Here is a 15,000-nt window from a genome sequence, read left to right as displayed (position 1 = left end):
CTTCAGGACCATATTTTCCCCCCTCTACATCCTGTTTAGAAACTTTAACTGGCAAAGTACTGATTGTACAACTTTCAATAGGATAATACTCATGTTTGATTGGCACACTTGAAATTATTTCCACAGAACAGCCTCGCATGTCATCATCTATTTTTCTTCCAGTTGTGACTACTTCTGCCCTTTGATATCCAGTATCATCTCTGAATTCTTTCTCTTGAATTGGTTTCACTTCAACATAAGATGTAACTTCTTCCTCTTTGTCCTCATCTTTCTTCATGTCTTCTTTTACACTCTCAACAGCTTCAAGAACAGTAGGTGACTTACCGATTTGCTTTATTCCACCTTGGTTTCCAGTCTTTGTAATCAATTCTTCAGATACTGATCTTACTAATGGGTCCTTGGCTTCTCCACTCTTTACTCCAATTTGACTGTCATCTTTCACTGATGCTGTCTCAGATATCTTCTTGGGCAGACTTCCTATTGGAACATGAATCACTGTTTCAGCTTCTGACAGTGTAGACACAGAACTATCAATACTGACATGCCTTTCTAATTTGATTTCAAGAGAGACACTTGCAATCTCTGGGTGCACAGCCTCTCCTATGGTAGTGCATTCTGTCATTTTATCAAGGCTTTCATCACTCTCTATAAGGTCCTCTTTATCTTCAATTTCTGCTTCTTCAAAACTTTCATGGGATGACAATTGTTCTTCTAGGTCTACCTCTGGCTCACATTCTACCATCTCAAAACTGCTGTTTGATGAACTACTACTTGATGCTGAGAGTCTTCTTGTAAGTTGTCCTGTCTGAATAGCATCTTCCTTTCCAAATTCCTTTAAACTGTCTTCACTATCACTTCCTGGATTAATAAATACTTCTTCATTTCTTCCAGTCATAACAGAAGCAAGTGGTTTATCATCTGTTCCTTGTTTATCATGTGCATGAACTTTTTCAGGAATATTTTCTGTTTTATGTGTATCCATAAAAGAATGAGAAACTGCTTTGTCTACAGTCTCTTCTATTCCAGAAAAGTCTTCCATAGTTTCAGGGTCATTCTGAACATACTGTTTTGGCTTTGAAACTGCAAGAAAAACTTTGCTTGCTTCATCCATAACTGTTCCACTTTTCATGGAACATTCAGGAGATCCCTCATGATCTTCCTTTATTCTATGCTGCTTGCTTTCATCTGTTGCAGTTTCTGATACATCTGCCTTATTAAACACTTCTTCTACTTCCACCGACACAAGACTTACTGCAATAGATGGATTCATTTGACTCTCAATCGCTATTTCAAAAGTTTCTTTCTCATTTCGCACACTACTAGTATACTGAGGAATTACTTTGTTCAAAGAATTTTCAGAGGCTAATTCTGATGTTACAACATCTACATCTATTTTATCACCACCCTGCAATATTTCATGGGAAACTTCACGATCTGGTTTAGAAATATTTGGTTCATCTTCATTTATAGGTGGTAAACTATGAGAAATATTTGTTGTGGCTTGCACAACACATACCATCTGTTTCTGATCATCCTGAGAATCTCTACATTTAGGTTCTCCTTTCAATGCTTGGGATGAATATGGAGATAAATTTATTTTTGCTTTTACATCTGCATCTATTACATCTATCTCTGTCTCTGTATCAGAATCTTTTGTAGGAGTTGTGCTTGCAGATAAAGATAAAGCACCTTTAGTATTCGTAAGATATTCGTTACTTGATTTAGAATGCTTTCCATCTGATGGTAAATATCCCCTAGGCTCAATTCTAGTTTTTAAAGTTTCTTCTGCATCGGATTCAGTGTCACTAACTGTTTCTTCTGGTTCTATGATTACTCGTTCAATAACAGTTTGTGCCTTTGGTTCTTTTGTTCGAGTCACAGTAACCACTTCATAGATAATCTCAAGCACTTCTCCTTCATTTGGCTGTTTTTTATGTACACTTTCTTCTCCTTCAGATTTACCTTCAGATGGAAGAAGAGCTTCCCTATCTTTTACTTTGGGAGATTCATGCAGGGTTATTAGACTTTTAGAACTTTCTTCAGGTTGATGTGTTTTTTCTGTTGATTCTTTTTTTTCTTCAAATCTAGCTGCACCTTCAGTGACACTGCTTTTGGGGTCCATGATCTCTGTTGATAAATGTTCAGAAAAGGAACTGACTGAAGCTTGGTTAACTGCTTCTGCTTTGTCAATCTGAGGATTAACATTTACTTTCTTTCTCTTTCCAGTTCCTCTTTCATTTCCTCCCTCCAAGGCCTGGATGACTGCATCTTCATAAATGGTGGCAGCTGAGATCCGTACTTTTGAAGGCTCCTCTAGATCATCACTTTCATCAGATGAAGGAGAGTCTATTTCTGCAACTTCTACTAAAGCATCAACGTCCTGGAAATCCATCTCCACTTCACTAGTAAAAACCTCATCCCTGTCTATTTCAATACTACTTGAACTCACAAAACTAAATCGTAGCTCTTCCTTTCTGGGATCAATGGCAGCTTCTTCTGGGATGGATTCAACAGGAACAGATTTGGATTCAGCTGGAGGATTTTGTAAGTTTAAGTCAGTCAGAATTGGAGCATCATCCCAATCCCCAGACACTGCTCCACGAGTCTCTGACCCAAAATCAATTGAACCCTCAGTTGAAGATCCTCTTTTACTTTCATTTCCACTTGAACATGAGCTTATAGATTCCCAGTTTTCATAAAGAGCCTTCCTTGTAAGCAGTCCCCTCTTTCTCATTACTTTTTCTAATTCTTCTGGAGTAACTTTCTCCTCCTTGGAAACTACAAATGATGTGCTGCTTGCACTATCTTTGCTTTTAATAAGTTTTGCTTCACTGGTCATTTCTTTTATATTATTATCCACTTCTTCATACAGCTTTCCAAATCTTTTCCTTTTTTTTATTACAATGTCTTTCTCAAACTCAGACCTGTCTCCTGTCTCCCTAACACTTATAACAGGTTCAACATCTGCTCTACCCGCCTCAATTCTTTCACTGTTACTGGTATCAGTTTCCATCAACTGATGCTCTGCCTCAACTCTAGATATTTCATCCTCCTCATTTTGTGAATGAATGCTTACAGTGTCTTCTATGTCTTCATATTTTACCTGTAAATATTGTTCAGAATAAATAATACATGTTGCTTTAGAACTATCAAAAAAGGTGCTGCAAATTTTAAATAAAATTTTGGTCTACATACAAGAAAATGCTGCTGTTGATACACATTCACACTTATTGACAAGGAAATTCATTAAAGGAAGATAACTACTATAACTGAAGAGAATATAAATCATGTTACTTTTCAAGATTTTTGGTTAATTATATTAATAAAATTATTGAAGAAATGAAAGATAGCATATTTAGAGTAAGTACACTTGTTACTTGCAAAGATAATGAACAAAACAATAACTAATATTTCACATTATAGAAAGACACTGAAATAAAATAAATCTTCATAACACTGCCTTGCCAACCAATTTATATGCTTGAAATAGATTCTTATTAACAGTTTTCAAAATACTCTTTTATTTTCTAAATTTTTCACCATATTGCCTTTCTTTTTCCTTTTGTAAAGCTCTCTTTAAAATTTCTAAGATCATATGCCTTCCCAGACTAATTTTCTGCTTCATTTGTAATGTGTAATTGTGTACGTGTGACTCTTTCCTGTCTATCATGTACTTCTGGTGTTGTTGTAAATTGTAATAATGCAACAGCTGTGTAATGTGGTTTCATAACAACAACAACTATAAAATCCCATTTAACCCACCCACTAAGGTCCATTTGGTGGACGATAATCCCCATTGCCGGGCAGTATGAAAATTGGCACGCGGGCCAGTCTGGGAACCAGCCCGTGCGCTGTGCACCTCGGGCGACAAAATTTGTGTGCAAGTTCCAATCTAGTGTCACACTGGTGGGACAGCCAGCCATGGTCTCTATTCTGAGCGTCACGTATGTGTGACACCCGGCGCAAGTGGGTTAATATGGTAAATAACAACACAACACTTATCTCCATGCTAAGTAATGAAATATCACTCACATTGAAGACTAACTACCGAAACATTAAATTCAATAACTTCTGTACCCTTGGTGGTTTCTGAGAGATCCAGGCATTACTCTGGGTGGTGGTCACTAGTTGCAGAAGCTTTTACTGTGACAATTGTTAAGTAAGGCAAGAATGAGAATGAATGAAAAATCTCGTAAGGCAAGATGAATGATTTAATCCTTTCATTGTTAAGTCTTTATCAGGAATACATATATCCAGTGAAAACTGCAAAATCAAATTGCCATATAAATTAATCAAATATTCTCATTAACTTTTTTTCTGATGAAATGTGTAATTTGCTGAGGCAACAGTATTTTAGTGTAGACATGACTAAAATCTTAGCACATCAGCATTCGAGTAGATGATTTTGAACCTTCAAAATATATATAACAGCAGTGATAGTGCATAGGGTAGTCATGTCAAAAATTACAGATTTTCCACCACAGGTGAGCATCAATGCAGTCTTGATACCCAGGGAACAAGGGTTAAAAATCAAACCTAGTGATTATATCACTCAGTAAGTTAAATGAAATGTCATGCACCACTCGTTTGTTATTGAATTCATGAATATACTTACAATACTTTCTGGGATAGATGAAGAGCTTGTTACCACAGAATCGAGTTTACAAGAGGAAGGAGAGGTTATGATGACAGAAGGAATAACTTGAGCTTTTGAAATTGGTTCCTGCATTTTGAATCTTTCTAGATCACTAGGTGCATGGGGTACATAGTGAATTTCTTTTGGTCTAGCTCCGGAGCTTGCTTTAGGTACATCACTAGATGCATAAGGGACATATTGAATTTCAGACTTTTCTTTATCTTTAATAGTCTCTTTAGATGACACTGAGGCACTGATTTTTGGCTTTTCTGCTGGTACATGAACTTGTGCTTCTATAACAGATTTTGTTTTCTTGTCAGCTGCCAAAACATTTACTTGGCTTTCAGCCGTGAAACAAGGCACATAGTTTATTTTAATGGGTTCAGTTTTCTCAGTCTTAGCCTTTGGTGCTTTTGGTGGTTCAATTTTCCCTCCTTCTTCATCATCGGACATAATCGCAGTTTCTTTTACAGTGTTCAGTTCTTCTTCCCTTATTAAAATGTTCTTTGTGGTCTTTTCTTGCACTTTCATGGAAGAAGTTGGCACTGGAATGGCTGCTTCAGCTTTTATTGGTACATGAGGCACATACTGAATCTTCTCTTGTGCATCTGTTTTTAATTCCTTTTCAGTCTTTTTTACATTCTTTTGCTGTTGTAAATTAGTTTGATGAGAAAGAGACTCCATTTTTGATGTTTTAACAGACACTTCTTTGCTATTCTTTTCCTCTTCTGGGATACTCTTTAGGATATCTGATGGTGCATATGGCACATAGTTTAGTTTCACATCTTTCTTTACTTTCACTTCAATTGGCTTTGTAGACATTATCTTTGCTTCTGTCACTACTGGTGATTTTCCAGCACTTGTTTCTCTCACTTCGCATGATTCTTTTAATAAATCTGAAGGTACATGAGGTACATAATGTATTTTGGGTTTTGAATCTGTTACTACAGGCTTTTGAGCCTCTGATGTTTTATTTCCTGTTTCTAGAGGAACATGGGGGACATATTGTATTATTGTACCTGTTTTCTTCTGTGATGCTAGACAAACCGTTTCATTTGGCTTTAGTTTATCTCCTTCCTTTTTCGAAATTTCTTTTACCGAAGTGAGATGCACTTCTTCAGGAACTGAAACTTTTATTGTCTTTGAATCTTTAGTCTCTAAAGCTGCTGGAATGCTGTCTTTTTCTTTTTCTGAGACAGTGCTCCTATTATTTCTGACTTCTGAAGTACGAGTTATAGTTTTGTGGTCTTCTCCGTTAGATATGCTTATACTTAATGTCTGTATGTTGGTCTGTTCAATTACCTTAACCTCATGTTCTGTTGTAATCACTGATGTAATCTTTGCTTCCTTATCCGGAAAATCAGATAAAACAGTTGGCTCAGTTGTTGATCTGTCTTCTGTGATCTGATCTTTGACTTTTAAACCTTCAGGGCAGACTGGTACATCTACTAAGCTAATTGACTTGTCTTCACTTCTTTCACTTCTTTCAGGTATTTGATGTGGTGTGTAGCATTCCTTCACAATCATTTCTTTCTCCATGACTTTTTGAGCAATATCAGTCTTGCTTATATCATCATCTATATCTTTTACAGTGTGTCCATACTTAATTCCTGGTGGGACAAATGGAGTATACTGAAGCTTGCTTTCTGTCTTTGGGCTATCATCTATTGTTATTTTTGCTTTCTTTACTGTCTTAGCTTCTTTACTCTTCTCTTTCTTAATGGGTACACTATCTGATAAAGAATTTAGTCTATCAAGTTTTATATCTGGCTTCCTTACTTCTTTGGTTGAAACAAATGGCATTTCTGCCTCACCAGGGGCTAAACTTTCACCTGGGACAGCTGAATCTAACACAATAGTTTCTGAGGACTTTTTCTTATCTCCAGTATCTGGTGCAATTTCACTAGTTGTTCTGGAAGTTGTGTCTTGAGAACTACTTATAGATGTCACAGAAGGATATTGATATTTTTCAACTTTAGAAACATCTGCAAAATGTTTATGGGATGAAGTTTCAACTTCTGTCAGGAAAGTACTCCTGTTAGCAGAGGCAACTTCTGGTTCTTCATTGCAAATCTTTTCTATTCCTGCACCTTCTTCATTGGGTCCACTATCAAACAAGTTATCTAAGCTAGCTCCTCTAGATGAATGGCGAGAGCTTTTCAAAAGAGCATTGAAAGATGGCTCCATAACTAATTCTTCTATACCCCCTTCCTCAAGAGGAATTTGCTTTTCTTCTCCACCTTCATCAACTAGTGCTTCTGTCCCTTCTAGAGTTCCACTTACAGTAACAGCTACACCATACCTATCTTTAACAGCAAAGGAGTTATCCAAATCATAGTAGGAAAGAGCTTCAGACATAGTATCATCTTCAGCAGTGTTTGTTCTAAAAGTGTACCCAGCTGGCATTGCTGATTTCACACCAGTAATAAATGCTATTTCATCAACAGAAATGTCCTCAAAATCAGTGCCTTCACCTGACAAACTTTTTATCTCAAACCCTGTAACAAGATTTGGATCAATCAAGGCAGCTTCACAGCCTAAGGGTATGCCTTCCTCTGATACCTCAGATATTGCTAAAGAATTGCGAGAACTTTCAGCCTTAGTGCCAGGATCTTCCATTTTTGAATTACCATCAGATACAACTGCTTTGACAGATGTAGTTATAACATCATCTTTACAGCTATAAAGCTCAGGAACTTCAACAGTACATGCATATCTCTCAGGTAAGTACAATTGTTTCTCACACAATGCTTCAGAGTATGACTCCTGTATTTCCATCGAAGCTGTTGAGATCTTTCTACCACTTTCATTAGCAGCTTTGCATGCTAGATCTTTCATGTTAACTGACTCGAGTCCTTCAGTAGATGTTATTGTGGTTTCATCTGTCAAAGACTGTTCAATCAAAGGTTCAAATTGATCAGGTCTCTCTATTACTTCCAACACTTCCAGATCAGAAGCAACAGATATTTTTCTCTGAGCAAAATCAGTTGCAACCAAATATGGGGCTGAACTTCTAACAGTTGCTTCACGACTTTCACATTCTTGTGGGGTTCCCTGAAGAATTGTTTCTGGAGAAACCAAGACGGCCTCCTTTAGAATCTCTCTACCTGTCTCTGAAGCACTTCTCTCCAAAGCAAATGCTCGAGTTTCTACACCAGCTGTGCCCACAGCCTCAGGTATTTCATAAGGTATAACTTCAACTGCCTTGGTTGCAGTAGATAATTTTCTCTCTACTTGTTTATCCTCTTCTGGACATGAATTTTTCATCTGGATAACACTACTAAGTACAGCACCCTCAGCCAAATTTTCCTTCACTGTTAGGGATATATCTTGTGGATAAGTAAATGACTGAGTCTGTAAAAGTGGTGTGGATATTGCAGATACTACCTCTTGCTCTGCAAATGTAAATTCTTCAGTTGCAGTTGATATTTTCCTCTCAGTTTCAATTGACTTACTTGCACTTGGCATATTTTCAGATGCTTCTTGACCAACATTTTGAGCAAATGGATTGGACAACTGATCTTCAGAGGAAAAGGAATCATTTGATTGAGACTGACTCATTTGACTCTCCATCATTTCAGCATCAATAAATCCAGTTGGGAGTTTTTCTAGATTTTCTTCCCTTGGTGATGCTCTGTTACTGTCAGTCATAAGACCACTCTGAATGTCAGGTATGATAAGTTCCTCGGAGCTCAAAAATGGTCCAGCCACCTGCACCACTTCAGACCTTACTGCAACAAAATCTTTCATATTGTCAGCTGTAAGAGAAGCTTGTCTTTCTGCAGCAAAAGACTGTGGGGGACCAGACCCTGTTACAAGAGTACCAGCAATTTCTCCACTTTCAACATGTACTTCCATGGAAGCAGTTGATATTTTACGGCCTGTATGTCTTCCATCTAGACTTTCAACATCCATTAGAAGTATGTCATCAGATTTTGTTACCACACATTCACTGAACTGTTCATGTTCTGCAAGAGATGTTTGCCGTTCATGTGCAAAAGACTGAGCAGGTTGATCTGGAATCTTTAAATTACCAGCAACCTCATTCAGTGAAACACTTACTTCCATTGAGCCAACTGATACTTTCCGTTCAACATCTTGTGGGACTGCTCCTTCAGTATAAACAATTTCTGTTGATAGAGGGGTTACCATATCATCAGCAATATTTGTTGGTAAATCTTGAAATGTCACACAGGCTTCAGGTAGTTCTGTTTGGACTGTAATATTTTCTACAACCTCTTGTTCAGCTAATATCATGCTCTGTGATGCTACAGATATCTTTCTGGAAGAGGCACCTTGACTGGAAATATTTTGTGAACCCTTTGATACAGTATCAGATTGTGAAGCCTCTTGTAATAATTCAGCCATTCCAGCCTCATCAGGAGGAGTTACTACTGCTTTTCTTCTTCCTTTAGATCCTTCCACTTGGTAAATAACCTCAATCAGTGACCCACTCTCTACATCTGAAGCTTCAATCATTTGAGTCTGGATCTCTGAGGTGCCTGAATGAGATGAATCAGACAGCATTAAGGAAGCAGCAGTCTCATCATCTTTCAGTTTTTCTGTAATATTCTGAGTTGGATTTGAAATATCTTCTTTAACATTAGATTCACCTTCTAAAGTATCACTTATATCTTTTGACACTCCATCTCCACCAGTTACTGCATCACAGGACACAGCAATACCTTGCCTTTCATGTGGTAAATCAGGAGTTTTTTCAGAAGTTTTGTCCATGTCAATTGGATCATCCTCAACTAACATAATAGGTATATCTCTAATCACCTGTGGTTTGCTACTGACAGTCGGATACTGCATTTCAGATGATGCTATAGGTTTCACAATCTGGTGACCATCTGTACTTTCTGCTGTCTCTGACATTTCAACTGGAGTAGGAACAAGAACAGGCTGAGACTCAAGATTTCCATCAGACATTGTGTCTGAAGAGGCTTGTTCATCTTCAAGAACAATGGGAACATTTCTACCAACCTTGGATTTGTTACCAGCAACAGGAAACTGAAACTGCATGCTTTGGATATTCATTACACTAGGCATATCCCTTGTAAAATGAGACCACATTTCAGCAGGGCTTGTAAAAGTCTGAACTGCTCCTACTGTGGTTGTTGAAGAAGTAGAAGACGTTACTGAGGATGAAAATTTTTGGACAGTTTCTCTAATATTCCCAAGATCCTGCATAATTTCAGAGCCTAGAGTCTGAATAGGAGAAGGTGATCTAATTGGGGCTTCAGAACCACTGATGTTCAAACACATAGCTTCTTCTATCTTCCCCTCATCTTCCTCCATTGGTTCCACAGTGACAGTGCCATCTTGTCCCTTTGCATCTGTATCTACAATCAATACATTGTGTCTCGAAAAGAAGTCCATCATTGATGATGATATTCCACTTGAAACATGTGTCATTGTAATTGGTGTCATATCCTTTTTTGGGGCATCCCCATCACCTGAAACATTCTTCTGGCTTAAAACAGAGAACTGGTCACTAACACCTTCAGAAGGAGCAAAAGATTGGATAGTAGAAGGTACTGAATGCTGCCCAGTAGACATAGCGACAGAGCCTAGTGAAGAGTTGTCTATCTCACATGCTGGATTTACCTGAAAGCAAAGGTTAAAGGTCTTACAACATCCAAGTGGATGCTAAAGACATGAAACAAATTAAGAGCACAAGTAATCACAGAAAATTAAGCAGCAGTAGTAGTAGAGGAAGGTAGTAGTAGCAGTAGCATAAAGAACCCTCTGTCACCAAAAGTGGATATTCTGCTTTGAAAGAGTAATGTGACCACTATTAAAAAAAGAGAACTAAAGTTTATCTAACTCTGTGTAGACATTAAGATATGTCTCAGACATTAAACCTACCTTTTTATAATTCTCAGCACCTCCCTCTTGTGAGGCTACCGAGAAACTGGGACATTCAATAACTGTTGGTCTTCTTTCCTTCTTTTTTGAGTCATCTTCATCTGAAGAGCTGCTTGAGGTTGCTGACAAACTTTCAACTGTTCCTTGAGCACCAGATGTGCCCTCTTGGCTCTTTTCTGTATCGGGGACCACTACATCTGCCTCACTGCCCTCCTCTTCAACAAGCTCCATCAGTGCCTTCCCTTCTGCTGACTCAGTATCTGTAGTCATCACCTCTGCAGAACTTGGTCTTGAAATTAGTGTCACCAGGACTGCTTCCTCTGCCTCTGGAAGCCGATTTTCTGTGGAACTTACATAGGTTATCCCATGTACTACTTGGGAACTCTGCACAGAAACCTTTTGTACCGACTTGTCTTTATCATCACTCATCTCTGTGGTCTTGTTTGTGGATGTCATAGATGAAGTCTCATTACTTACATCATCATGAAGAGGAGTAGTAATTTTGACTACACTTGCAGGTGTTTCAAGAGAACCAGGATCTTTTTCAAACAAACCTTTTGCCTGGGCAAATTCAACATCACCAACATGAACTTCTTGTACTCTAAATTCAATTGGGTCAGCTTCACACTTTACTTCATCTTTAGCTAAAGAACGTTCTTTGACTATTACTGACAAATCTGTAATGGGCTCATCTTTCTCAGTACTTGAAAGCTCATTATTTGTTTTGTCAATATCTGGTGCTAAAATCTCTTCCATCACCTCAGTTGCTGCATCATCTTTCATAACCACATCTTTAATAGGCAGCTGTTCTGTTTTGGATCTCTGAATGTTTTCAGAAACATCCATTTTTTCTGCAGGTAATTCGCTTCTCCTTTGTGGATCTTCTTCATCTTCAGTATCACTCAATTCTGCATCACTCATAACTTCTTCAAGCTCAGCAATCATAGCTTGCAGTTTTTCAACAGGAAGCTGTTCATAATCTTTCTGAGCATGACTTTCTTCTTCAGCATCAATATCTTTCTCACTTACTTCTTTTTCAGTCACAGACTGCTTATTATCAGATGTTACACCACTTGATATGCTACTGATTTTAGCACTGATGATATCAGATAAAGATTCTTTACTTTCTGGAGAAACTAGTTGCTGTGAACTACTAATATATGCATGTGTGACAGCTTCACTTGTAACTAATTGTGTCTGCTGAGAAATAAATTCTACAGTACTTACTTCCTCATTCCTAGAAGTGTCTAGAATAGTAAGGCCATGAGCTCCCATTGGTGCAAATAAATTATCTCCTTTGGAGGACACACTCTCAGTCACTGATTCAAGATCAGAGAAAGTGCCCTCAAAATCCCTACTTGTCTCAGAGGCAGGAGCCATGTCAGTGTCAACTGAGGCTAAAGACTCTAAATCATCATCATCTCGCCTCCTGATCTTAAGAAGAGAGAACCTCTCATCACCACTTAAATCCTGATCAAGCTCCTTCTCTGCACTCCTCCTCCTATTTTTTTCAACTGCTGAAAGAGTAATATCCTTTTCTGCAACTTCTTTAAGACCTGCAATGAGTTCATCAAAATTATCTAGGTCATCATCATTTTCTGTGATCTTCCTCTTTCGGTCTTTTCCAGGAGAATCCCGAGAAGAAAGGTCACTCGAAAGGAGGCTGTTTGGAGGATACTCTGCTGTGGGAGATACTTCTAGTGATGAGTCTATTGGTGATTCTTCAGAACTACCACAGGCAAGAATGCCAGCCTCCACTTTGTCAACTTTCTTCTCTGAAGATGTCCCAGCAATGTTAAAGGAGAGATGGGATATTGTCATTTTCACTTCCTCCACCTCAACAAGACTCATCTTTTTCTGTTCTGTATCATCAGATGGCTGCTCATCTAAGACATATTTAACAGTTTCTGTATCAATTCCCTCCATCTCAGATGATGACCTGTCTACTTTTTTGGTGACAGTGTTTGTTACAAGTGTCAGAGTATGATCTTCATCAGCTGTTTGATTCTCTTTAGGTTCAACTTTGATAACACTATCTACAAGAGAAGATTCTCCCCACCTGGCACTATCTGCTGATGAGAACATTTCCATTGAATCAGACACATCAACAGTTTTAAGTCCAGGAATTGGCACATCATTCTCATCAGTTTCCCTGTGAGTTTCTGAAATTTCACTCACTGGCTTCCCTTCAACAGATTGTACTAATTTTGATTCAGTAACATCCTCCATTGTTTCACTTTCATCTATGACTGGAGAGGTAAGTGTGGTACCTGTAGACATCACACTCTTTACAAGACCAATACTTCTAAGGGAAGCACCTTTCTCTTGCTCCTCATTTTTTGAGGTATTGTCTCCAGCCCAGCTTGATTGGACAGGTGTTGAGGCATCATCTTGTTGATGTACATGCACCATTAATTCATCACTCACTTGTGTTGTTCCCATGGTATGAATGAGTTGTGTAGTTGTGGAGGTTAAACTAGTAGTAACAGAGGTTTCGTGTACATCAGAAGTGCTAAAGGTGGAAAGGTTGGTGGTAGTGGTAGTGTTGGTTTGGCTGGGAGATGGTCTGGACCCTTGTGTCTCAGCTGTCAGGGTAACTGAAGTAAGGCTTGTCCCCTGTATGTCTTGAGAGCACTGCTGAAAAGACACATATGGGATCTTTCTCACCAATTTAGACACTACTCAACTCTGAACTCTGCTGGCTTGCTACTTTTAACTTCTACAAGTCAGTTTGGAATGTAATACCTTGGTGAGATCAAGCTGCTGCCGTAAGTTCTAGTCCAGCAGAAGCAGGAGGGTTAACAGACCAGACACCACATGTAATGTTGAGAGAGCCAGCAAGAAGGTGATTAGACAAGTAACAGAATGAAGTTGAGCACAAATTGTGATAAGAAATCAATATATGTACACAAAACCCTCTAACCTGGCTAGACTGCCACATATAAGCTCAAAACACCTTTACCCAAAGAAACATCCTGCTACAGGCACTAACTATCCTAGTCTAAACTCAAACAATGAAAGTGATATAATATGTACAATACATGTTTACAAATGTACAATTGGAATTTAACAAAAGCATGGATTAGTCTCATATTGGCAAGTATACTATGGGTCATATTAGAAATTAATAAACAGCCTTCTAAATAACATGAATATGTCTCTAAGAAGACATGTGAAAGACACTTTTTTAAGCAAAAATACATCTGCACTAAGAATATTAGTGCCACATCTAACATAATAAATATTAGACACTGATAAACTGTAACAGGTTGAGTATTTGTCTAGATACTATAAAACTTGAAATCACAATACCATACAAAAATAAGCCACATTATCCCCCAAAAGCAGAATATCCTTGAAGTATAAAATGCATATAAAAATTGGAGAGGAAAGCAAAGTCTGGGGATCATCAGGTCATAGAGAAATGGTGATCAGTACATGTGGAACTGAGGGAAAATATCCATGAAATATCTTGAAAGTACAATAAAGGGTTAGTAACATTAGTTCTTCACACTGCAGAATAATTAGAAGTGGAGGTGAAAAAATATAGGAAATCATCACTGAAAAAACACAGTATTTGAGAATTATTGCACACTGAAGTTGATTATCAAATTATTTTTCTTGATTTCATTATCTCACCAAAGTAGGGAATCAAACATTCAAAGGAGAGCCAAACAATGCACAAGCCTCCCAAGCACAACATGCAACATGCAAAAGTTCTGGAGCATCACATCACTGACACACAAACTAACATGAGCAGCAGCTTCTGGTATTTTGCCAAACAGATGTTTAACTGTTTGTAACATAAATAAGGCTCAATATATTCGTGCAGCAGAGAAGTTCATATAATAGCAAAACTATTTTAACATACATAAATTTCTGAATGCACCATAATGAATAAATTTTACTGACAGTAAGCATACACTATACATTCACTGATTCAAGCCATTTATATTTCATAATAATATTATAACAACATCCAATAGGAAGGAGAACATGTTACTATTTCAGATATTAAAATCTATACCGCATAAATTCAAACCCACATATCATGGTTTATCATTAGTCGTTTTTTTTTTTATGTTTCATTAAACAAGGATCTCCAACCATATACTCCTTCCCTTAATATATAACCTGAAATACAGTGACACAAGCAGCAAATCTTACCTGGACATTTTTAAAGATGTTTTCCCACCTCTGATTTATCTCAATTAGTTCTGGCTGGACACGTGCTTGGAACAGTGCCCCATGGTTAATGAGGTCCACGGCAGTGTCCCGGATATTTTCAATATGTCCTTTGTAATTCTGGACTTCAGTAGAAATGGACTGTAAAATGTTTAATTTAAATGCCAATATGAAATAATATGATAATATGAATGACAATGCCATTATAAAATCATTAGAATATCAAAAGAAATATGCATAATTATTTCTGTTACTACTTATCTCAATATTTTAATTAACTAACCTTAATAATTCGAGCCTGTTCATCA

General features: G+C 37.7%; 1 protein-coding gene across 1 annotated transcript in view; it reads right to left on the bottom strand.

Moving 5' to 3' along the window:
- The window catches only part of LOC113829862 (uncharacterized), a 132,683-nt gene that overhangs the window by 31,267 nt on the left and 86,416 nt on the right, over positions 1-15,000 (bottom strand). The window contains exons 33-36 of the mRNA XM_070142442.1: positions 14,976-15,000; positions 14,675-14,833; positions 10,508-13,144; positions 4,616-10,246 (exon numbers count right to left, since the gene is read on the bottom strand). The exon at positions 14,976-15,000 is cut by the window's right edge and continues 116 nt beyond it. Of these exons, the coding sequence (XP_069998543.1) occupies positions 4,616-10,246; positions 10,508-13,144; positions 14,675-14,833; positions 14,976-15,000 (8,452 nt within the window). The remainder of the gene's footprint in view (positions 1-4,615; positions 10,247-10,507; positions 13,145-14,674; positions 14,834-14,975) is intronic.

Source organism: Penaeus vannamei, chromosome 29 (genome assembly GCF_042767895.1).
Source record: "Penaeus vannamei isolate JL-2024 chromosome 29, ASM4276789v1, whole genome shotgun sequence".
Taxonomy (NCBI): Eukaryota; Metazoa; Arthropoda; class Malacostraca; order Decapoda; family Penaeidae; genus Penaeus; species Penaeus vannamei.
The sequence above is the reverse complement of the archived record's forward strand: the minus strand, read 5'-3'. Positions and strand labels throughout refer to the sequence as shown.